Here is a 24,688-nt window from a genome sequence, read left to right on the forward strand (position 1 = left end):
CTTGATTGACTGATCCTCTGAGCATTAAGTAGTGTCCATTCCTATCTTTTTTAATCTTATCTATTTTAAAGTCTATCATGTCAGATATGAGAATAGCTGTTCCTGCCCTTTTTTTGTGGGCCATTGGCTTGTATGATAGTTTCCCATCCTTTCACTTTAAGTCTGTGTTTGTCTTGTTGAGTTAGGTGAGTTTCCTGTAGACAACATATTGTTGGGTTGTGTTTTCTGATCCATCTTCCTACTCTGTGTCTTTTAATAGGTGAATTCAGGTCATTGACATTTATTGATATCAAAGATTGAAGATATTTTAACGCCATTCTTGTAGAGTTTTAGAGTGTTTTGATATATGTCCTATTTGTGGTGGTCTGGTTGTTTATAGGAGACCTTTCAGAACTTCTTTCAGGGCAGGCTTGGTGATGGTTGCTTCCTTCAACTGTTGCTTGTCTGAGAAGGTTTTGACGCTTCCATCTAGTCTGAATGACAGTCTAGCAGGATATAGTATTCTTGGCTGAAAGCCTTTCTCATTGAGCACTCGATAGATATCTTGCCATTCTCTTCTGGCCTGTAGTGTTTGTATGGAGAAGTCTGCTGCTAATCTTATGGGTTTTCCTTTGTAGGTGACTCTTTGTTTTTCTCTTGCAGCCTTGAGGATCCTTTCTTTATCCTTATTCCTTTCCAATCTAAGTATGACATGTCTTGGTGTCTTTAGGTCTGGGTTAATTCTGTTTGGGACCCTCTGGGCTTCTTGAATCTTTATGTCTTTGGTGTTGTCTAGACTAGAGAAATTTTCAGCTATTATGGCCTGGAGAATGCTTTCTTCCTCTCCTTCTCTTTCTTCCTCTTGTAAGCCAATAATGCGTATATTGTTTCTTTTGAAGTCATCCCATAGGACTCTGTTGTTTTCAGCATCTCTTAATCTCTTTTTGAGATCTCTTACTTCTTTTTTAGTTGTCTCTAATTCATCCTCAATCTTGCTAATTCTGTCTTCAGCCTCATAGATTCTATTCTCTCTGCCCTCTACTGCTTTCTGGAGTTCATCTATTTTGTTGCCCTGCTCTGATACTGTTTTAGCTTGTTCAGCTAGTTGCCTTCTTAGCTCAGCGATTTCAGCTTTCAGCTCTCTAATAACCATGAGATAATTAGAATTTTCTTCCATATTCTCATTTGTTGTTCCTGATTACAATTTTTTCAAATTCTTTACTCACTCTTGTTATTATTTCCTTAGCTAATGTTTGGATGTTGAACTCGTTGTTTTGTGCTTCACCCTCTGGAGGACTTTTAGCTGGACTCTTGTCCTGGTTCGAGTCTCCAATATTTTTTCTTGTTGTTTTAACCATTTTATATATTATGTTATGAGTTCCCTTTATCAGTACTTTTCAAATTATTGATCACTATTGCCTGGATTGACTTGTGTCTAAGTAATTTAATTAAAGGTTTTACCGTGGTGGAAGTTAACAGTTGTTTCAATCCCTGAGTTGGAGCTCAGTGGTGTAAAAGCCTCTTTTTTTTTTCTTCCCTGTAGGCTATGGGAGCCTGAGGGCTTTTAAACTATCAGTAGGCTTCTTAGCTTAATCACTGACTCCTGACCAAGAGATAAAGCAGGGTGTGGCAGAGATAATCCAGTGGTTATGCAAAGAGACTTTCACAGCCCCTCAGCTATGCCACCTGAGGTATAGGTCTTCTCCTGAGTTTCCCGGTTAGATCTCTGTCCCCTGGTGTCCCTCCCTGTTGCTGCTTCAGATTCTGAGGGTAGTAGCAATGGAGACTCAGAGTTGCACTTGGTGAGTCTCTGGGGAGTCCTTTCCTACCTTCAGCTGTCCCCTTGTTGTGGAGCAGACTAGAGGTGGTGTCTCCACTGATAAACTGTTGAACTGTTAGCAGTCACTTAATCTCTCCTTAGGCCCCTCTCCCCTCTCTGTCACCAGCCATGCGTGTTTGTACTCACGGGTGATTTACTAGGTTCCTGTGGTCATTCTAGTCCTGTCTTGTTTCGGTCCGGGTGGTCTCCTTTGGTATTCCTAGTTGATCTGGGAGAGGAGGGGAGAGGAGAGGAGAGAAAGCGATCTGTTGCTCGTAGCTCCGCCTCTGGAAGTCGTATCGCCTTTTTATTTTTTAAAAATATTTATTTTCGGGAGTCGGGCTGTAGTTCAGTGGGTTAAGCGCATGTGGCGCAAAGCACAAGGACCGGCATAAGGATCCCAGTTCGAACCCCGGCTCCCCACCTGCAGGGGAGTTGCTTCACAGGCGGTGAAGCAGGTCTGCAGGTGTCTATCTTTCTCTCCTCCTCTCTGTCTTCCCCTCCTCTCTCCATTTCTCTCTGTCCTATCCAACAACGACAACAACAATAATAACTACAACAACAAAACAAGAGCAACAAAAGGGAATAAATAAATAAAATAAAATATTTAAAAAAAATTTATTTTCCCTTTTGTTGCCCTTGTTTTATTGTTGTTGTTATTGATGTCATCGTTGGATAGGAGAGCGAAAAATGGAGAGAGGAGGGGAAGACAGAGAGGGGGAGAGAAAGACAGACACCTGCAGACCTGCTTCACCGCCTATGAAGTGACTCCCCTGTAGTTGGGGAGCTGGGGCTTGAACTGAGATCCTTACGCTGGTCCTTGCATTTTGCACCACGTGCGCTTAACCGGCTGTGCTACCGCTTGACCCCCCTATATAATTTTTTTTCAAAGCAAGTTTCAATTCTTTTTTTCTTTATTGAGGGGATTAATGGTTTACAATCAACAGTGAAATACAGTAGTTTATACATGTGTGACACTCCTCAGTTTTCCACATAACTATTCAGCCCCTTCTAGGTCTTCCTCTGCCATCATGTTCTAGGACCTGAATCCCCACCCCAGAGTCTTTTACATTGGTGCAATATATCAAAATAAATAAGTTTAAAAACTTTTTATTGCAGCACTTGGAAATGAACCAAAGGCTTAATTATTGTCCCATAATCCTTAGCAGCCTCCTCAGCTCAGCTGGCTTTCTTTTTCATTTTTCTTTTCTTTTTTTTTTTGCCTCCAGGGTTATTGCTGGGGCTCGGTGCCTGCACTATGAATCCACTGCTCCTGGAGGCCATTTTTTTTCCTTTTGTTGCCCTTCATTGTTGTTAATATTATTGTTGTCATTGTTGTTGGATAGGACAGAGAGAAATGGAGAGAGGAGGGGAAGACAGAGAGGGGGAGAGAAAGACAGACACCTGCAGACCTGCTTCACCGCCTGTGAAGCGACTCCCCTGTAGGTGGGGAGCCAGGGGCTTGAACTGGGGTACTTATGCCGGTCCTTGCGCTTTGCACCACATGTGCTTAACCTGCTGCTCCACCGCCTGCCCCCCTGGCTTGCTTTCTCTCTCTTTCTTTCTTTCTCTCATTTTTCTGTCTTTCTTTCTTGTGGCAGGGTTTTTCACAAGTGCTTCACACCTGCACAGTTCCACCACTCCTGGTAGGCTTGGAGTCTTCTCCAGACAGAGTGTGAGAGACAGAGGAGAGACATTATAGCTCCACTGTACGACTGATAAAAGTTTCCCTTTGCATGGCATTGTCACGTGGAGTCCGGGGGCTCCATCCTGGGTCTTCACACATGATAAAGCCTATGTTGTACCAGGCGAGCTATCTCCTGGCCCCCTGGCCCAATGCTCTTCTTTCCACATTAAGAGAGAGAAAGAGATACAACAGCGCCTGCTACCGTCCATGGAGCTTCACTGGTACCACCCACATGGTGCCAGAGATTGAACTCTTGTTCTCAGATATGGGAAGATGTCCACTCTACCTGCTGAGTTCTTTCCTGATTATGTTTATTTGTATATTTATTTAATTTTTTAAAAAAGATTTTATTTATTTATTAATGAGAAAGATACGAGGAGAGAGAAAGAACCAGACATCACTCTGGCACATGTGCTGCCAAGGATCGAACTGGGGACCTCATGCTTGAGAGTCCAAAACTTTATTACTGTGCCACCTCCTGTACCACAAATTTTCTTTATTTATTGGATAGAGACAGCCAGAAATCAAGAGGGTGATAGAGAGGGAGAGAGACAGAGAGACACCTGCAGCAGTACTTCACCACTCACAAAGCTTTCCCCCTGTAGGTGAGGACCAGGGGGCTCAAACCCAGGTCCTTGTGCATTGTAATAATATGTGCGCTCAACCAACTGTGCCACCACTTGCCCCCGCATTTGTTTATTTTTGTTTATTTATAAGGCAGTGCAGGGGAATAAATCCAGGGCCCCACTTGCATATAACACCATTTGGCAGCCTCCTGGTCTGGTTTTTACTCTGTATTTTTTTAGTAAGCATCAGAGAGGAAGAGATACCACAGCAAGCACTGCTCTCCTACATGTTGAGTTCCCCTTCATGCCGCTGTCCATGGTGTTCTCATATGGTGCCGAGGATAATACTGAGGCTACCTGTTTGGCCATCTCCCAGTCCCTCTTAAATAAGTGCTTCATTTATTTTTGTGGCATGGGGACCTCATTCACATGCCATCCCATTGTTGCCATGCTGCACCACCTCCCGGATTATGCCCTTGTTGTTTTATTATTGTAGTTATTAATGTTGTTACTGATGTCGATGTTGTTGGATAGGACAGAGAGAAATGGAGAAAGGAGGGGAAGACAGAAAGGGGGAGCGAGAGATAAAACACCTGCAGACCTGCTTCACCACCTGAGAAGCGACTCTCTTCCAGGTGGGGAGCCGGGGGCTCGAATCGGGATCCTTACACCGGTCCTTGAGCTTTGCGCCACATACACTTAACCCGCTGCGCTAGCGCCTGACTCCCCCAATTTGGATACCTTTAATAGCTCTTTCTTGCCTGATTGTGATGGCAAGGACTTTTAGGACTATGCTGAATAGAAGTGGTGAGAGTGGACATCCTTGCCTAGTTCCAGATTTTAGGGAGAAAGCATTCAAATTTTCCCCATTAAACACGATGCTAGCATGGGTTTGTCATAGATAGCCTTTATTATGTTGAGGAATTTTCCTGCCATTCCCAGTTTCTTGAGGGTTTTTTTTTTTTTTATCATAAATGGGTGTTGGACCTTATCAAATGCTTTTTCTACATCAATCAATAAGATCATGTTATTTTTGTCTTTCTCTTTGTTGACACGGTGAGTTACATTGATTTGACTTGTGGATCTTGAACCATCCCTGTATCCCAGGGATGAATCCCACTTGGTCATGATGGATTAGTCTCTTAATATATTGTTGGATTTGATCAGCCAAAATTTTGTTGAGAATCTTTGAATCAGTGTTCATCTGGGATCTAGGTCTATAGTTCTTTTTTTTTTTTTAGTGGAGTCCTTTCCTGCTTTGGGAATCAAAATGATATGAGCCTCATAAAATGTGTTTGGGAGTGTTCCCTCTTCTATTTTCTGGAAGAATTTAAAGAGAATGGGTGTTAGTTCTTCTTTGAGTGTTTTATAGAATTCATTAGTATAGCCATCTGGACCTGGGCTTTTGTTCTTGGGGAGGCTTTTGATTACTGTTTCAATTTCTGCACTAGTGATTGAGTGATTGGCCTGTTAAGTTTATTTACTTCTTCTTGTGTCAAGGTTGTCAGTTGGTATGACTTTAAAAATATGTCCAGGCAGAGGGTAGATAGCATAATGGTTATGCAAAAGAGACTCTCCTGTCTGAGGCTCCAAAGTCTCAGGTTCAATCCCCTACACCACCATAAGCCAGAGTTGAGCAGTGCTCTGGTAAAAAAAAAAAAAAAAAAAAGTCCATTTATTCTAAGTTGTCAAATTTATTTCCATATAGATGTTCATAATAGTCTTGCATGATCTTTTGTATCCCTGCCTCAGAAGAAGATGTTTTTGGAGCAGAGATTCTTGTTTTTACTGACTTGGAGGTGCTACATGGTTGACAACTGAGGATGCTGGTCAGTGGCCTTTCATTCTCTCAGTTCCATAAATCAAGCCACTTCTTTCTCCTCTTCTAATAATAATATTAAATTTATTAGTTATTTATGAGTGAGAAACTGAGGTGGAAGGGGAAGATATAAAGAGACACCTGCAAAGCCTCTTGTGAACTTTCCCTCCCATGGGTGGGGAATTGGGTTCTTGACCGGCTCCTTGTGCATGGTAACACCTGCATTCAATGGGGTGCACCACAGCCTGGGCCCACACACCATCTTCTCGCAGAGCATAGACTTGTGGTGATAGGCTGACACACACAGATTCAGATACAGGGTCCAAACCAGGTCACTGCCACTGTTCATTTTCTGTGTGTGTACGTGGGGTTCTTCAATGAGGCCTTAGGATTTTCAGGGCTTACTATTTGGCCTCCTTGAATAGATAGTGGTTTCATTATTATTATTTTAAGTTTTATTTATTTATTTATTTATTTATTGCCTCCAGGTTTATTGCTGGGGCTCGGTGCCTGCACTACGAATCCACTGCTCCTGGAGGCCATTTCCCCCCTTTTGGTACCTTTGTTGTTGTCATTATTATTGTTGTTATTGCTGTTGTTGCTGCTGGACAGGACAGAGAGAAATTGAGAGATGACGGGAAGACAGAAGGGGGACAGAAAGATAGACACCTGTAGACCTGCTTCAATGCTTATGAAGCGACTCCCCTGCAGGTGGGGAGCCAGGGACTCGAACCAAGATGCTTACACCAGTCCTTGAGCCTCCTGCCATGTGTGCTTAACCCACTGTGCTACCTACCACCTGGCCCCTTAAATTTTAATTTTCTTATTATCTTTATTTATTGGATAGAGACAGACAGAAGTCGAGAGGGAAAGGCGTGATAGAGAGGGAGAGAGACAGAAAGACACCTGTAGCCCTGCTTCACCACTCACTGCAGGTGGGGACCTGGGGCCTGAACCTGGCTCCTTGCACACTGTAACATGTGTGCTCAACCAGGTGTGCCACCACCCAGCCCCTTCTTTCTTATTTTTTAAAATACATTTTATTTAGTTTTGGATAATAGAGACAGAGATAAGTTGAAAGGGAGAAACAGATAGGAAGATAGGTAGAGACACCTTCACCCTTATGAAGCTTCCCCCCTATAGGTGGGGACTAGAGGCTTGAACCTGGATTCTTTTTTTTTTTCCCCTTTTGTTGCCCTTGTTGTTTTTCATTGTTGTGGTGTTTATTATTGTTGTCGTCGTTGTTAGATAGGACAGAGAGAAATGGAGAGAGGAGGGGAAGTCAGAGAGGGGGAGAGAAAGACAGACACCTGTAGACCTGCTTCACCGCTTGTGAAGCGACACCTCTGCAGGTGGGGAGCCCAGGGCTTGAACGGGGATCCTTATGCCAGTCCGTCCGCTTTGCTTAACCCGCTGCGCTACCGCCTGACACCCCTTCTTCTTCTTCTAGCGTTTGCCCTTCTTCCGTAGCCAGTCAACAGCGTCAGGTTGAGCCTGATGTCTGCTTGTTGCTGGCTTTGAAAGTGACTGGGATCCATGTGTATTCAGTCGGCTAGGAAGGATCGTCAGTTTCCCCAATGAATGGGTACTCACGGGATGCACCACGAGAAGGTCGATCCAATGCATCCCGACACCCCTTGAACTCGGATTATTCTTACGCACTGTAACGCCTGTGCTCAACCAGATAGGCCACCATCTGGCCCATCTATTTATACCTTGTCCAAGAGAGTAGTACAATGGCAGTACCAGGGGATGCTGAATGGACGAATAAAACAGAGTGCAGTGTTGAGTTGTTCACAGGAGCACGCTCAGACCAGTGTGAACCCTGAGGTGCCTTCAGGGCTTCCTGAAGTAAGTGGGATTGAACAGGGAGGTGCAGGATGAGTTTACCAGTCATGCATTTTGTGACTATGGAGAACCGTATTTGCAAAGGTATCTTTAAAAATCCCAAACACTGGTAGTTGGGCTGTAGCGCAGCGGGTTAAGCGCAGGTGGGGCCACGCAAAGCACAAGGACTGGCGAAAGGATCGAAAGGATCCCAGTTTGAGCCCCGGCTCCCCACCTGCAGGGGAGTCACTTCACAGGCTGTGAAGCAGGTCTGCAGGTGTCTCTGTCTTCCCCCTCCTCTCTCCATTTCTCTCTGTCTTATCCAACAACAACGACAACAATAATAACTACAAGAGTAAAACAACAAGGGTAACGAAAGGGAATAAATAAAATAAATTTTTTTTTTAAATCCCAAATGCTGATAAGGGCATGTGGGGTTGATGGTGGAGTGAGGGGTGAAAAGTAGAAGGGACAAATGGGGGTCTTTCAAGATTGTGAACAATGTGAAGAGAAAGAAGAGGAAAAGATTACTGAGTCCTGACACACACTTGAAGACAACCATTCTGTTGGGATATATACATATGTATGCATTAAGCTGATTATACATATGTTCTGTTTCCTAAGTTGAATATATATATATATTCTTCCCCTCACTCTGTGTAGGAGCTGTTGGTTTTAAACAGTTCTTTTTCCAAGACCTTCACTCTGCTCCTGCACAGGGAGGAGCCGGGCAGTTGCAGAGAAAGGGGGACCGCAGCGGGGGCCGCAGGGTGATGGGGACACCCCGGCAGTGGGGGGAGGAAGCGGGGCCCCAGGCGAAGACAGGTGCCCCCCCAGACTCACGGGTCTCCCTGGCTGTGTGACACCCCTCAGACGAGGGCCTGGGGGTGAACTGTACTTGCCAGATGTGGGGGACAGGTGGGCCCTGGGCCGGACTGAGTGGCGCCACGGCAGCAGGGCGTCTGTCTCGGGGGCACCTGGGCGGTCGCAGGCTTTGAAGTGGCGACGCCCGGGCTGGGGTGCCCACTGAGTACGTGCAGGGCCCCGCGGGGCCCGGCCGGCCGGCTCCTTCGCCCCGTCTCGCTTCCGGGGTGGGTTTCGAAGCCCGACCCTGCCATCTCCTGCCTCGGTTTCCCGAGCTGTGCGCGCTCGCGGGCGGCCCCGCCGCCGGCCTGTCACTCCCCGAGGCCACCGCCAGCCGGGACCGAGCGGGGCGGCGGCCGGGCGGGTCGCGAGGCGCCTGGACCCGGCCGAGAGGCCGCCGTGCCCGCCCCAGACCCCGCCCCGGCGGGTCCCGAGCCGCCCAGCGGCCCGCAGCGGCGGCGGCGGCGGCGGCCCGGCCCGAGCACAGAGCCCCGCAGGCCCGAGCCCCGAGCCCCGCAGGCCGCCCCGCCCCGGCCCGCGGCCGCGCCTTCGGCCGCCCCGCCCGAGCGCGCTCGGCTGTTTCCGGCGGGCCGGCGCAGGTGGAGGGGGCGGGGCGGGGGCCGTGCGTGGTGACGCCGCGGGGGGGTGACGCACCGGCGTGCCCCGCCCCCTCCCCCTCCCCGTTCAGGCTCTGGAAAGAGAAGAAAAAAAACTTTCTTTTTTTTTTAATTGAGGAATCAACAGCCGCCATCTTGTCGCGGACCCGACCGGGGCTTCGAGCGCGATCCACTCGGGCCCGCCGCTCCCGGGCCGCTCGGCCGCCCGCGCACCCACTCCGCCCGGCCGGCCCGCTGCGCCCGGCCCTCGGCGCCCGCTCCGGCGGCCCCGCTCGCCTCTCGGCTCGGCCTCCCGGAGCGGCGGCGGCGGCGGCGGCGGCACGGGGGTGGGGGGGCCGCGGCGGCGGCGGCGGCGGCGACCCCGCGGGGCGCCCGGCGCGGCCTCCGGGCGGCGGCGGGGCGCGGCGCCCGAAGGCCCCCGGTCGGCAGCCGGCGGAAGGCTTCCCTAAGTGGGGCGCGGGGGGGCGAGGCGGCGCGGCGCGGCGCGGCGCGGCGCGGCGCGGCGGCACCATGTTCCCGGGGGCCGCCTGAAGCGCCGTCGCGGCCAGCCGGGCCCGGGGGGGGCGGCCGGGGGGCCGGGGCGCCCCCGCGGCGGAGCGTCGCGCTCGGGAGGCGGGCAGGGGATGAGGGGGCCGCGGCCGGCGGCGGCGGCGGCGGCCGGGGGCGGGCGGTGAGCGCGGCGGGGCGCTGTTGCTGCGGCCGAGATTGGGCCGCCGCCTCCCCCACCCGGCCCGCGCCTCTCCCTCCCTGCGCGGCGGCTCGGGCCGCGGCCCTCCGCTCCTCCCGGCCCCCCGCCCGGAGCCCCGCGCCCGCGCCCGGGGCGGTTTCCACGAGCCGGCGAAGATGGCCGAGAACTTGCTGGACGGCCCGCCCAACCCGAAACGAGCCAAACTCAGCTCGCCCGGCTTCTCGGCGAATGACAGCACCGGTAAGGAGCGGCGGGCGCGGGCGCGGGCGCGGGCGGGGCGCGGGGAGCCGGGCGCCGGGCGGTGACAGCGCGGGGGGACGTTGGCGCCGGGGCCCCGGGGGAGCGCTGCGCGGGGGGCGGCCCCGGCGGCCGGGCCGGGCCGGGCCGGGCCGCTGACTTTCCCCCGCCGCCAAGTTTGCCGGTGGAGCCGCCGGGCCTGCCCGCCCGCCCCCGGGGAGTCGCGGCCGCCGCGGCGCGGGGCTCCGCCAACTTTGCGCGAAGTTAGGACGCGGCTTCCTGGCGGGCGCCTCTCTCCGTCCACACGCGGCTTCCACTCGCTCGGCGGCTGCCGGCGCTGCCTCGGGAAGCGCCCGAGACCGGGACGCTGAGGTGCGGGCGGCGCGGCGAGCTGCTGGGGCCCGGCCCGTGGTGGACGGAGCCGCGGCGCGGCCCTCACGCGCGGGCGGCGCGCACAGCTGTTGAGCCCCCGCGAACGCCGCCGACGGACCAGAAACGGGTGTCTGGAAACCAGACGCTCACCCCGTGGCTTCGGCTGGAACACGTTTCCCAGAGTATCTGTTCGTGCGGGAGTGAGAGGACGACCTTTCTCTTTCTCTCTTTCTTTTCCTTTCCTTTCTTTCTTTCTCTCTTTCTTCTTTTCTTTCCTTCCTTCCTTCTTTCAAACCAGTCAGAAGGCAGCAAGGACAGGGGACAGGGGAGGAATAACTCAGGACATAGACAAATCCCTAAAAATACTTTTTTTTTTTTTTCTTTTCTTTCCACCTGACAGACTGGAGTCTGGTGTTAATTCTGTCAACTTATCTGAGGTAAAAATGTAGAGACAAACCACGATGTTTACCTTTTACTTTTTTCCCTTGATTTATTCTTGAAGAACAGAAATCTCTTCCTTCTTCAGTCTTGTCTTATTTGAGTGAAAGGTCTGTTTTCATCCGAAATGTCGATTATGCCAGCCCAGTTCAGCCTGGAAGCTCGTCCTCTGAAACTGGTAACTTTTTGAATGGTTTTGTGGCTGTGCTTTTGTAAGGAGTGAGGTTGTTGTAGGTTGTTGTTTTATTTAGAAGGACGGACTAGGCACACAGTCTAGCCGAAAGGCTTGTCCGGCTCTAGACATTCAGCTTTTTCCAAAATGGAGCCCAAAGGCACTACTGGCACTGGGATGGTCCCAGATCACTCACTGGGCTACTGATCACAGCAAAGTTTTGTCAGAACGGACTTCCCACTCTGACTACTCTTTCCCCATCCTCTCCAGTGTTGATCCTCATAAGGCAGTGAGTGGGGGCTTCTACTGTTCCAAATGTGGAACAAGACAGTCTTTAGTAGTTCTGATTTAGTGCGGGTGAAATAGCTCACTTGGGTAGTAGTGCTCTGCTTTGCCATGTGTGTGCAGCCCAGGTTCCAGCCCAGGCCCCAACACATAGAAGGAAGCTTAATGCTGTGGTTTCTCTCACGCTGTCTTCATCTTAAAAAAAAAAAAAATCTGATTTAAGTAATCCAGAGAATTAAATTCACGGCCATACTTGAGTTCAGGACCTTGGTTTCAGTACCTGGAAGAGTCTGGTGGTGGGGACAAGAGAGATCATCTTCAGTCCCATTAAACAAAGTGCAACTTTGTCTCCTCAAAGTGCTAGTCTGAGACAGATCTGAGGGATATATGCTAAGCAAATACAAGACTAGAGGATCCTCATTTATACTACTAAGTTAAAGTGAAGGCATTTGGGGAGATGAAGAGTTCACTTTTTTCTTTTTTAAGATTTTACTTATTTTTTTGTGAAGAAGATAGAACACCAGATAGCACTCTAGTATATGTACTGCTGGAGACTGAACTCAGGACCTCTTGCTTGAGAGCCCAATGCCTTATCCACTGGGCCACCTCCCGGACCATGGAGAAGAGTTCATTCTTAGTGAGGAAATGTGTATTTGATGTTTGCTGGAGAAAATGGTTCCATGAGAGGGTGGGGGTAGACAGCATAATGGTTATGCAGAGACTCATGCCTGAGACTCCAAAGTCCCAGGTTCAATCCCTTGTACCACCATAATCCAGAGCTGAGCAGTGTTCTGGTAAAAAAAAAAAAAAAATTGTTGAATGAGTAAGGTGTTTTACCTGCTCATGTACTAAAATTTGAGGAAAAAGAGCTCCAAAAATTATATAGCAGAGGGAGGAGAAGGCGGCAGCAGTGGCAGCAGCCTTGTTGACCTGAGAACCAGGATATGGTGAGGTCTGGCATATGGAGCTGGATTGGGGGATTGGGCCAAGATCGGAACCCCTCATGTTGAGGAGTCTACTGGCCAGAGTACTGTACATCAGAGTGCTTGCTATCTAATAAGCAGGAGTGGACCTCAGGTGAGTTGGCCTCTGATGTCAGGGTAAAAGGGGGGTGTCCAGGAAGGCCTAGGGAGAGTGCAGTTGCGATAGGGAAGCAGGGTGGCCAGAGAGAAAGAGGTGACCGACCCCTGGGCCCCTCTGGAGAGGTCCAGAATTGAAGGCTCACAAGCAGTCTTCCTACACTTGGCACTTTTTTTTTTTTTAATATTTTATTTTATTTATTTATTCCCTTTTGTTGCCCTTGTTTTTTATTGTTGTAGTTATTATTGTCGTGTTGGATAGGACAGAGAGAAATGGAGAGAGGAGGGGAAGACGGGGAGAGAAAGACAGACACCTGCAGACCTGCTTCACCGCCTGTGAAGCGACTTCCCTGCAGGTGGGGAGCCGGGGTTCGAACCAGGACTTGGCATTTTTTTTAAAAAGCAGGCTTTGTCAACTACTCTGTAGTTATATGTTTTGGAAACTATTTAACATATCCTAATTAGGGCCGGGGTGATAGCATAGTGGTTATGCAAGGAGACTTTTGTGTCTAAGACACCAAAAGATCTCAGATTCAACTCCTAGTACCACCATAAGCCAGACTGAGCAGAGTGGTAGGAGAAAAAAGTCCAGATTAAAACAGCACTTTTGTGTCTTTTAGAAGATATTCTTGATTTGATAGTGCAGGATAAATTAATGATAAAACAATAGACTTTTTTTTATTGTCTCCAGGGTTATTGCTGGGGCCCAGGGCTGCCACTGCTCCTGGCAGCGATCCCCCCATTTTTTTTATTCGATAAGAGAGAAATTGAGAGTCGGGGGAGAGAGAGGAGAAAGACACCTGCAGATCTCCTTTACCACTCGTGAAACATCCCACCTTCAGTTGGGGAGTCTGGTTCGAACTCAGATCCTTGTACAGGTCTGTGTGCGTAGTACTGTGCGATTAGCCACGAACGCCACTGCCTGCCCCCCTCTGCTTGTTTTTTAACAGCTTTATTGAGTCCAAATTTACATGTAACAAATAGACTATAGAGAAGCTTTTTTTTTTACTGCCTCCTGAAAAATTGAACATAAGTATACTTCATTCAGCCTGTGCTGTGTAAATGTCCTTCAGCAGTTGTAACATTTTAATTTTTTTATTTTTTAAATTTATTTATTTTCCCTTTTGTTGCCTTTGTTTTTTATTCTTGTTGTTGTTCATTGATGTTGTCATTGTTGGACAGGACAGAGAGAAATGGAGAGAGGAGGGGGAAGACGGGGAGAGAAAGACAGACACCTGCAGACCTGCTTCACCACCTGTGGAGCGACTCCCCTGCAGGTGGGGAGCCGGGGGCTCGAACTGGGATCCTTATGCCTTGCGCTTCACGCCATGTGTGCTTAACCCACTGCGCTTACAGCCCGACTCCCAACATTTTTATTTTGTATTTATTCATGAAGATAGGCTAGATAGATAGAGGGAGAAAGAAAAAATCAGACATCACTGATACATATGCTGTCCAGGATTAAACTCAGGACCCCACGCTTAGAGTCCAATGCCATATCTGCTGTGCCACCTCTGCAGTTAGGGTTGGGCTAGATAGTGTAATGATTATGCAAAGAAACTCATGCCTGAGACTCCCAGGTTCAATCCCCCGCACCACTATAAGAAAGCCAGACTAGGGAGTCGGGCCGTAGCGCAGTGGGTTAAGCGTACGTGGCACAAAGTGCAAGGACCTTTGTAAGGATCCCAGTTTGAGCCCCCGGCTCCCCACCTGCAGGGGAGTTCCTTCACAGGCGTTGAAGCAGGTCTGCAGGTGTCTATCTTTCTCTCCCCCTCTGCTTCCCCTCTCTCCATTTCTCTCTGTCCTATCTAACAATGACAACATCAACAACAACAATAAAAAGACAAGGGCAACAAAAGGGAAAATAAAATTAAAAAAATAAAAGAAAGCCAGACTATGCAGTTATAATATCTGATAGTGTGAATCTCCTGACATGCATGTTTAAATAAAGGTAGATACAGCCACAACCATAATACCTTTTGCAGGTGGGGATGGATAGCATAATGGTTATGCAGAGAGACTCTTCCCTGAGGCCTGAAGTCCCAGGTTCTTTTTTTTTGGATAAGACAGAGAAATTGAGAGAGGAAGGGGAGAGAAAGACCTGCAGGTGGGGAGCTGAGGGTTTGAAGTGTGTCCCTTGAGCAGGGCTTTGTACTATGTGTGCTTAATCTGGTTCTCTGCCCTACCACCCAGCTGCCCTAAAGTCCCAGGTTCAATCCCCCATAACTACCACAAGCCAGAGCTGAGCAATGCTCTGGTTAAAAAAAAAAAAAAAAAAAGGATTCAGAGGACCTAGTGGGGGTTGTATTGTTAAATGGGAAACTGGGGAATGTTATGCATGTGCAACTATTGTACTTACTGTTGAATGTAAAACATTAATTCCCCAATAAGAAAAATAGTACAATAAAAAAAAAACTTTTGCAATGAAACAGTCATCTTTTATGTCTGAGTTCTTTAGTGTAAGTTTTTTGAAATAATTTTTAATTAGTAAGTTTGATAGAGACAGAGAAATTGAGAAGGGAGGGGGAGCTAGGGAAAGAGACAGAGAAACACCTGTAGTCCTGCTTCACTACTTGTAAAACTTCCACCCTGCAGGTAGAAACCAGGGACTTGAACCTGGGTCCTTGCCCACTGCAATGTGTGCACTTAACCAGGTGCGCCACCACCTGGCCCCACTCAGTTTTTCTCAGTCTGGTGCATCTAGCATCCCTGCTGTAGCAAGGTTTTCTGGGCAAGGAACCAGACTTGAGAGGTGGTCTACCCAGAGTAACCTGTAGCCAGCCCACACCTAGAACATAAAAGGGAGAGATAGTTTTTTTTTAAGTCTGCACCCATAAGCATGGAGTAGTTGAATTTTGGGCCCCAGAGACTGCAGTCCTCGGCAAGTTGAATATTGTAACTCCAGCAAGTGAGCTCAATTCCTTTAGGGAAAGTATGTCATCCACCAAATGGGCGAGTTGGGGATGCTTTTAATTCTGGCTAAATCAGAACTAGTGGGTTTTGTGGAGTTTTCACAATTTGGCCTTGTTTTTACTTGTTAGAAGAGTAGGAACTTTGAAGTGGCCAAGAAGGGCAGCAAACACAGAGGCTGCATTTGAAGTTTTCTGAGGGAGGATGGCAGGTGAGTCTGATTCCTGCCACCATGGCTATGGAGGTCAGAAGATTGAGGATTTTTCTCTTGTGGAAGGTTTGAAAATGGTTCTGTAATTCTGAAACAGAATTGGAACTGATCTTACAAGGGAGTTGTGTCTCAAGCCTCCCCTCGGAAGTGGGTTCTTGGTTTGTTAGACTATATTGGCATCACTTCTGACTGGTGCCCTTGTAGTTGTGTGACAGTAATTGGTGACTCTGGGCTCCTTAAGTGCCAGCTTTGCATTTTTACTTAGTGTGTATGGAAACAAAAAAGGTGGATGTGATTCTACCAAAGTGTGCCTTAACCTGGTGAAGGTGAATTATGCCTTATTGTGAGGTTGGTAGAGCCTGCTCTCAGGCAGTGGAGTGTTGGGACAACAGCAGTCAGGACCTCTCTGCCTTCAGACTAGCGCTCTGTAACCTCCCTGGAGACCTGATGGCTACGGTGCAGCAATCTCCCAATCCAGCACTTTGAGCTCTTCCAAGAAACTAGAGGGCATGCAAAGAGGTGTCTCTCAAAAGGTTTTGTGCCCCGGGAAGATTGGGGGTGGATGGAAGATAGTGCAACCTGCAGAGAGGGCACCCCATTGTCAAACACCTGTGTATAAGACAAGAGTTGGAAACTTTCTGGAAGGGGTCAGAGCACATAATTTTGATTTTGTGGACCATGTGGTCTCTGTTTCTGCTTCTCTCAATGGCATTTTGATGTAACAACAGCCCTAGACAATATATAAAGGATGGGCAAGGTGTGTGCCAGCTAGTGAAACCTAGCCTGGGACCCTGCTGTCACATGGAACCAGTGCTGTGTCAGTTGGGAGCACTCGACTGCTGTAATTGGCTTTAGTCAGGTCTCTGGAAAAGAGTGAACACCAGCAGTGCTGATTTTCTTTTTCTTTTCTTTCTTTTTTCTTTTTCTTAATATTCTTATTAATTATTGCAGAGACAGAGAAATTGAGAGGGGGAGGGAGGTAGAGAGGGAAAGAGGCAGAGACACCTGCAGCCCTGCTTCACCATTTTCCCCCTTCAGGCCCTGCAGGTGGGGATCAGGGGCTTATGCACTGTAATGGGTGTGCCTAACCAGGTGCGCCACCACCTGAACCCCCAGCAGTGCTGGTTTTCTGAGTACCTTTTGTGTATGGGTCTGATTGCTGCTGGAAGCCCAAGTGAACCACGGGGGGGTGGGCTAGGCAGCAGTCTAGGGACAGTGCTTCAGTGCTCATGGGGGCCCTTCTCTAGCTCTGCCTTCTTCCAGTTTTACATACTTAATTCAAAATAAGACCCAGTTAGCTAAGATGATCTTTTTGTTTGCTTGCTTATCATTTTGCTTTTCTTTGAACCCAGCAGCTTTGCAGCATTTACCTCTTTGTGCCTCTGAGTCCATATCTTCCTGTAAAACAGGAAAGTGAGTAGCTTTCAGAGCTCCAGTGAGGGCCCTTCAGATGTATTTCGCCTGTGGTTTCGAGCAGGCCTGACACCTCTTAAGCCCCCCACCTCCCTAGACATGCTGAGGGAATGGGTGAATGAATGTGCTGTGTTTCTCCTTCATCTTTCTCATAGCTTTTCTCATCAGACTGGATTTATAAGCCAATTGCAAAACACACCTGTGCACATAATTTTAGAGTCTCTTCTTCCTAATCCCAGATTCTGTTGAGCTACAGAGATGGACTTGGTTGCTCTTACCTGGGACCAACCTAGCAGGCCAGCCAGTGTCTGGTTGCAGGCTACATGGGTGGCCTGCAATGTCTGCATAGTGTGGGTTGTGAGAGCACTGGCTTTGCTCCTCACCACCCCATACACACACACATTGTGACCCAGGTCAAGTTAATCAGCTCTCTGAGCCTCAGTTTCTTGTGTAAAACAGAGATAATAACCACTGCTGTGTGATTATGAGATGCTGTGTGAAAACTGCTTGGACTGGGGACATGTCGGTCCCAGGGAAAGTGGGTGTGTCCAGGCTAACTGGGAGTGCTAGTCTGATTGGACCAGAGACCTGCTGGTCAGTGCTTCTGGGAAAGACAGTGGCCATGTGTGCAAATCCATGCATGCACAGGCAGTGCGTGTAGGCCAGTCTCTCAGCTAAGAGGTTGTAACCAATACTATTGATTTTTGTGTCCATTTTCAATTGTATGTTTTTCGTAGGACATGGTGGTTGCATATTTTAAAATAAAAAACTTAAGTGCTGTCATATGTTCTAAAGTCTTTAAATAATCTAGAGGAATATTTTGTGTACTGTTTGTTTAAGCAGCAAATGTGTGATGCTCTTCCTTTACTTTGGTAGAATTTAGGTGAAAGGATCCAGCGGCAGCATCCAAAGGATTGTGTTTTTGCCTTCAAGTAACTTAGAATTGTGGTCAAGATAGAAATTAGAGGCAAGGGTCAGGCAGTGGCACACCAGTTGAGCACACCCATCACTGTGCTCAAGGACCTAGGTTCAAGTCCCCATCCCCATCCCCTGCAGGGGGAAGATTCACAAGTGGTGGTGAAGCAGTACTGCAGGTATCTCTGACTACTAAGTGAAATAAAGAATACAAATACAGTCAGGTGCCAAAATACATGAGTTAGAGGCATGAGCCCCTTGAGCCGGAGGTCTGTGTGTGGAAAACCATGCGTGTTAGGCCTTGGGGGGGCCAGTGATACCCTCGAGTAAGGGGAACCACAGGCTAGGTGTCATGTGTGTGGTGGGCTCCTGGGCCTCAGTCCTGCTGAGCCTGAGCCAGGTCGCTGGAGAAGTGTGCACATTTTTCCACGGTGGTTGTGAACTCTACCCAGGACTCATACCTGAATCCTCTGCATGTCCAAGGGAGTTTCTCTCAAGTTCTCAAACCCAAGCCTGTTCCTGGCTGCTCGTCCCTCCTGCACGGACGGACCTGCTCCTGGACTGGTGGGCAGGGCTGCAGTGCTTTCCCAAGCTGCCCTGTGCACAGGCCACGCAGTGCAGATCACTGACGCAGAGGTGGAAGCCCTCTTGCCCGCTGGGGGCTGTGTCCTCTTTCCAGCAGGGTTGTGTGTGGGGCAGGGCCAAAGCTGTCAATCTCCTTGGAGCTTTGACTGGAGGAGGCCATGAAGCGCTCAGACTTGGGAAAGAGCACCTGAGACATAGGAAAGGTGCAGAAGCAAGCACAAGCGGCTCTTCCTGGTTCTTCGGTAATATAGAGGATGACTGTTGCTGTCTTTGAAAAGCTGCCTTTGGGCTGTTTTTTGGTTCTAAATTTGGGAAGCAAGGTTATTTTTAACTGTGTCTAAAAGTCGAAATCCTTTCTTTTTAAACCTCACCTTTGGAAAGACTTGGATATTGTCCCAAGTGACATTTCCTCCATTTCACTTCCATTAATCTGTGCATAGGTTTTTCTGAATAGTGGGAGCTGTCTAGCTTGATTGCATAATATTGTTGTATATGATACTTTTTTTTTTTTAATTCAGAGTCTTTCCCTTACCTTCAAAATACTAAAAAATTACTAATCAAAACACACTTATGCACATATATATATATATATATATATATTATTGTATTGGTTGGATAGAGATAGCCAGAGATAGAGAGAAGTGGAGGATATAGAGAGGGAGGCAGACATCTGCAGACATGGTTCACCGCTTGTGAAGCTCTGTCTCTGTAGGTGGGGACCAGGGGCTCGAACCTAGGTCCTTGCACACTCTAATGTGTACACTTATCCAGGTGCATCACTGCCTGGCCCTGATATATTTTTTTAAATGTTTAATTTATTTGATAGAATTAAAGAGGCATTGAGAATAAGGATGGGGGGGGCAGGTAACCAGCACTGCTTCACTGCTTGCAAAACTTCCCTGTGCAGGTGGGGCCTGGGGCCTTGAACTTGGGTCCTTGCTTACAGTAACATGTATACTCTACCAGGTGCACCACTACCCAGCCCCTCAATATTGTAATTAGAGAAACCAGTAAATAGCAAGAAAAAAAATCTAGTATTTTTTTTTTAATTGCAGGTAGACAGAGACTTCTTATTCAAATATTTGAATAAAGTGGATTTTGGCACTTGATTGCAAACTGAATGACCATACCTGGGAACTATAGAAATTTATCAAATAATTAATTTGCTCTGACAATTATGAACTATAAGAGCTTGACCCAATTCCTATGGATTAAAATATTTTGAGTATTTGTCACCTGATTAAAAGTAGAAACTTCTAACCATGACTCAGAGTTGAAAGAAATGTCAGAGCTTTTTATACTGGGAGACCGGCCGCATGGCTCTAAGGAAGGCATTGGCTTTAGCTCAGAGAGGCACAGAGGCTCTGTGACTAGACCAGTGACTTCACATTAGAATGGGGCAGGGGGTGCACTCTTTTGTAAGGAACCTTTTTCTCCTCGAGTTTTCCATTCTGATTTGACTGGCTTTGTGTGTTGCCCATCTTTGATTGCTGACATATAGCAGGGTGAGGCTGCTATGTATGTATGTATGCACACATTTTTATTGCCACTAGTGTTATTCCCTGGGGTTTGATGCCAGCTCTACGAATCTACTGCTCAAGTGACCATTTTCCCCTTTTTTTCTTTCTTCCTATATTATTATTTGATAGGACACATAGAAATTGGGAGAGGATGGGAAGATAGAGAGGGATAGAGCAGGATAGATACTGGCAGACTTGCTGCACCACTTGTGAAGTGTCCCCCCTGCAGATGGGGAGCAGGGATCGAGTCCCAGTCCTTGGACATGGTAACCTGTGTGCTCAGGTAGGCGTGGCACCACCTGGCCCCCATTTGTTTTTAATTGTGTAGAAAGTATTGTAGGAGTGGTGACAATTGGGTTAGATGTGAGAGGTCTGACCCAGAGACAGTTTCATGGAAGTTTCTTTCTAGTAAATGGAAAAATTATGAGTGCCCTGCCTGATTGACTTTTAGAATAAGGGCTAGTGTGTCTGTCTCAGTACCAGCAGCAAAAGATCTGAGAATCCTGCAAAATAGTCATGTGACCCTAATCTTTAGTCTTTTTTGGAGTTAAACTGTTCACTGAAAAGTTGATTTCTAAATGAAACTTGGTGCTGTCTTAGAGCAGTTGCTTAAGATTAGAACTTGAAAAAGGAAAAGTAAACAAATCACTAATGGTTTTACCACTTGACACCTGTTAGAATGGCTGTCACAGAGACAAATAGCTACAGAGTTACTGAGGGTTTGGAGAAGTGAGAACTCCTGAGCACTGTAGGTACAGTCACTATGGAAAACAATATGGAAGTTAGTCAAGAAAGTAATTATGTATCTAGCAGTTGCATTTTTGGGTATTTAGTGGAATAAAACGTCTGACTTGAACAATATGTCTGTAACCCAATATTCATTACAGTATAGTTTACCATTACCAAGCTATGGAAACCATTAAAATGTTCATTGAAAGATGGGTGAATGAATATGTGAAACTATTCTGTCTTTAGTGTCATTCTTTCCTTATTTTATTTTTCATTTGATAGGACAACAGAGAGACCTTGAGGGGAGGAGGAGGTAGAGAGGGAGAAAGAGTGGTCCAGGAAGTGGCACAGTAGATAAAGAAAGCCCTGGACTCTCAAGTATGAGGTCTTGAGTTCAATCCCCGGCAGCACATGTACCAGAGTGATGTTTGGTTCTTTCTCTCTCTCTCTGCCTATCCTCTTCATGAATAATAATTAAAAAAAAAAGTGGTGGGGAGGGTGAAGAGAGACACCTGCAGTACTGCCTCACTGCTTGTGAAGCTTCTCCTTCTGCAGGTGGGGGCTGGGGAGGCCACCTATTCCTAAGATGTACTTTTCTCATCTAGGTTCTTGTCCGCAGGGAAAATTGACATGCGCCTTCTCTCTTCAACTACATTTGTGGGAAGAAAGGGCCCCGTGAAATGTAGTTTAGGAATCAGGACAACGTTCTTAACTCTCTTTGTTGAAAAACATTTTTATTAATTATGGGATAGGAATAGAAATTGAGAGGAACGGGAAGATAGGGAGAGAGACAGAGAGACACCTGCAGCCCTACTTCACCACTTGCATCTTTTCTCCCTGCAGGTAGGGGCCAGGGTTTGAACCTGGCCCCATGTGCACTGGAATGTGTCCTCTCAACCAGGTGCGCCTATTCATACCCCCTGGTTGTTGGTGTCTGGTTTCCCTTTTCCAGATGTGGGTGGTTGTACTCATAGTGTGCTGTTTTTTTAGGCTGGCATCTCTCATTTAATATTATTCACTTAAGCCCCTGTTAGCTCATTTCTCTCCCTTCTCCTCTTTTAAACATTTTATTTTTTATTTATTCATTTATTTTTTACCAGAGCACTGCTCAGCTCTGGTTTATGGTGGTGCAGGGGATTGAACCTGGGACTTTGAAGCCTCAGGCATGAGGTCTCTTTTGCGTACCCTTAATGCTAACTACCCCTACTCTCTCTCTCTTTTTTTTTTTAATGATTCTTGTTTATTATTGGATAGAGACAAATTGGGTGGGGGAGACAGAGAGACTCCTGCAGCCCTGCTTCGCCACTCACCAAGTTTTTCCCCTGCGGGGGGGACCAGGGCCTTGAACCGGGGTCCTTGAGCACTATAATGTGTTCACTAACCAGGTGCGCCACTGTCTTGCTCCCGCTCATTTCTCTTACTGAAGAGTGGTATCCAGTTGTCTGGATGCTGTGCTCTGGACCTGAGGTGGCCTTTCCTGTCAGAGCCCCTCCACATGTGCTACACTGGCATGTCTAAGTCCAGAATATTCCTCCCCCTCTGCTGACTTGGTGTTGCTGTCTACCACTGGATCTGACCTTATGTCCCAACCTTTCTCCTTGGCATTAAAGGGAGGCAACTTGCAGACCAGCGTTAGGGAATTACAGTTCTTCTTGCTGTCTGGTAACCTGTATAACTTGTAAGTGCATCAGTGAAGGAGGCCAGCTGCCTCTCTACAGCCAGTGTGACTATGAACTTGCTGGAAGGATTGCCTTGGCCCTCTAAATGGACGGTAAATAGATGGCAAACACTTAGTGAAGTTTCCTTGCAGTTGACAGATAACCATGAAGCACTTTTGAGGATGGGAAAAATGCTTATGTTGTAATAGTATTTTTTCATGAGAAGTAAAATTTACCACAAAATAGCTCACCTGATTGGCGTACCTACATTGCCATATGTACAACTTAGGTTCAGGCCTGGTCCCCACAGCTCTGGAGGAAACTTGGTTGCTGTGATTGCCACCCCTCGCCTTTATTAATGGCTTACAGTGCCATTTATCTCTTTTTACCAAAAGTGTCAGCTTAGAAACAGAGTGAGAGGGATCAGAGCTGTCAAGGCCTGACAGTAGCTGAAAAACATAAGAAGTTGTTTTTATTATTTTCTGCTCATAAGCTCTGTATGATGTGAAACTATGTAATAATAGTCTTCTGGATGCTAGATGATTGTTGAAATGGGCAATAATGTGGCTTCTTTAAGAAGTCCTTCCCTCATTAAGAGCATTCTAGGGGACTCTCCCCTGCCTCATCACTGACTCATTGCATACCTGTAGGGGTCCTGCTGTTGGGAGCTCTTTTTCTTGAATGTCTGGATAGCAGTGTGCTTGCTGTGTCCGCTGAGCCTCAATCCCCCCCCCAACCCATTTGTAGCCTTTCTTTCTCTGTGTCCTTCTCCACCAGAGTTTGCCTCTTACCTGGAGTCTTTCCTGTTTCTGTCCACTTCCTTACTCTACTTTGCTGTAAAGTCAGGCATATATGTGTCTGTGACTTGGTGTCCATGGCTTGTCTTCCCCAATGAGAGTAGCATCCTCTAGGGGCCAGCAGGCCTGCACAGAGCAAAGGCTGCTGTGGGTCTTGCTTGCACTGTGGCAAGGCCCGGGGGGAAGATGAGCACTCAGCTCAGTCCTCAGGCTTTTGAGCAGATAGTGACTTAGGAAGGCAGAACCTTTAGCTCGGTTTGAGACTGCTGTTGAGAATGAAGTGAAACCTAATTATTCTGATCTAATTAGGGGGCGGTGTATCTTCATAAAAGAAGTCTGAATCACAGAAGATTTTAGAAGGAATTTGCTTTAATGATCTCCTAATAGTAATTGTGGAAAAAAAAAAGAAAGGTTAAGTGTCTTTGGGGAGCTTGTTTCAATTCCTACATGAAAATTATTTGTAATGGCTTACACACTCATCAAACAGTGCTTTTTTCCTCCTTAATATTCTTCATTGTTTGAGAATTGTTCTGTTACTTATTTGCACAACTCCCCAAGACCTGAGATAGAAATCAAGAGGGAAGGGGTAGATAGGGAGGGAGCGAGACAGAAAGACACCTGCAACACTGCTTTACCACTTGTAAAGCTTCCCTCTGCAGGTGGGGCTTGGGGGATTGAATCTGGGTCCTCCAGCACTGGAACGAGCACTAAACCAGGTGCCTACCTCCACCCCCAGGACTTTAAAGCAGGTTTTTTTTTTTGCCTCCAGGGTTATTGCTAGGGCTCGGTACCTGCACCACAAATCCACTGCTCCTGGAGGGTATCCCCCCCCCCCCGCCTTTTTTGTTGCCCTTGTTGTTTTATCATTGTTGTGATTATTATTATTCTTGTCATTGATGTCGTTGTTGGATAGGACAGAGAGAAATGGAGAGGGGGGGGAGAGAAAGACACCTGCAGACTGGCCTCACCGCTTGTGAAGCAACCCCCCTGCAGGTGGGGAGTCGGGGGGGCTCAAACCAGGATCCGTACACCGGGCCTTGTGCTTTTGCACCATGTGCGCTTAACCCACTGCACTACTGCCTGGCCCCCTAAAGCAAGTTTTAATTCTGGTAGCATTGCCATAGGCGCTATACTTGCCCAGAAAAAAGGCACACAGGAAGTTTGGAATCAACTCCAGGTCATATCCCTCTGGAAGGGTCTGCCAGTCTGTAAATTCCTCATCTTTCCATGTTATTTATTTTTAAGGCATTTTTTATAGAGGGAGAAAGAAAACGTGTGAAAGATCACAGCACAGTAGCTGTGAGAAAATAGTGGACTACCAAGTGAGCTATTTTGCAACCTTCCACGTGAGCTTATTTATTTATTTATTCATTCCCTTTTGTTGCCCTTGTTGTTTTATTGTTGTAGTTATTCTGTTGTCATCATTGTTGGATAGGACAGAGAGAAATGGAGAGAGGAGGGGAAGACAGCCACATGAGCTTTTAAAGAATGTATTGGTCCA

At 47.6% G+C, this 24,688-nt stretch overlaps 1 protein-coding gene across 1 annotated transcript in view; it reads left to right on the plus strand.

Annotated features, from left to right (window-relative positions):
- The first annotated feature begins 9,986 nt into the window (after positions 1-9,986).
- Positions 9,987-24,688, plus strand: part of CREBBP (CREB binding protein) — a 111,914-nt gene continuing 97,212 nt past the window's right edge. Inside the window, exon 1 of the mRNA XM_060174090.1 lies at positions 9,987-10,106. Within this exon, the coding sequence (XP_060030073.1) occupies positions 10,022-10,106 (85 nt within the window). The 5' untranslated portion in view covers positions 9,987-10,021. The remainder of the gene's footprint in view (positions 10,107-24,688) is intronic.

This window comes from Erinaceus europaeus, chromosome 15 (genome assembly GCF_950295315.1).
Source record: "Erinaceus europaeus chromosome 15, mEriEur2.1, whole genome shotgun sequence".
NCBI classification, from domain to species: Eukaryota; Metazoa; Chordata; class Mammalia; order Eulipotyphla; family Erinaceidae; genus Erinaceus; species Erinaceus europaeus.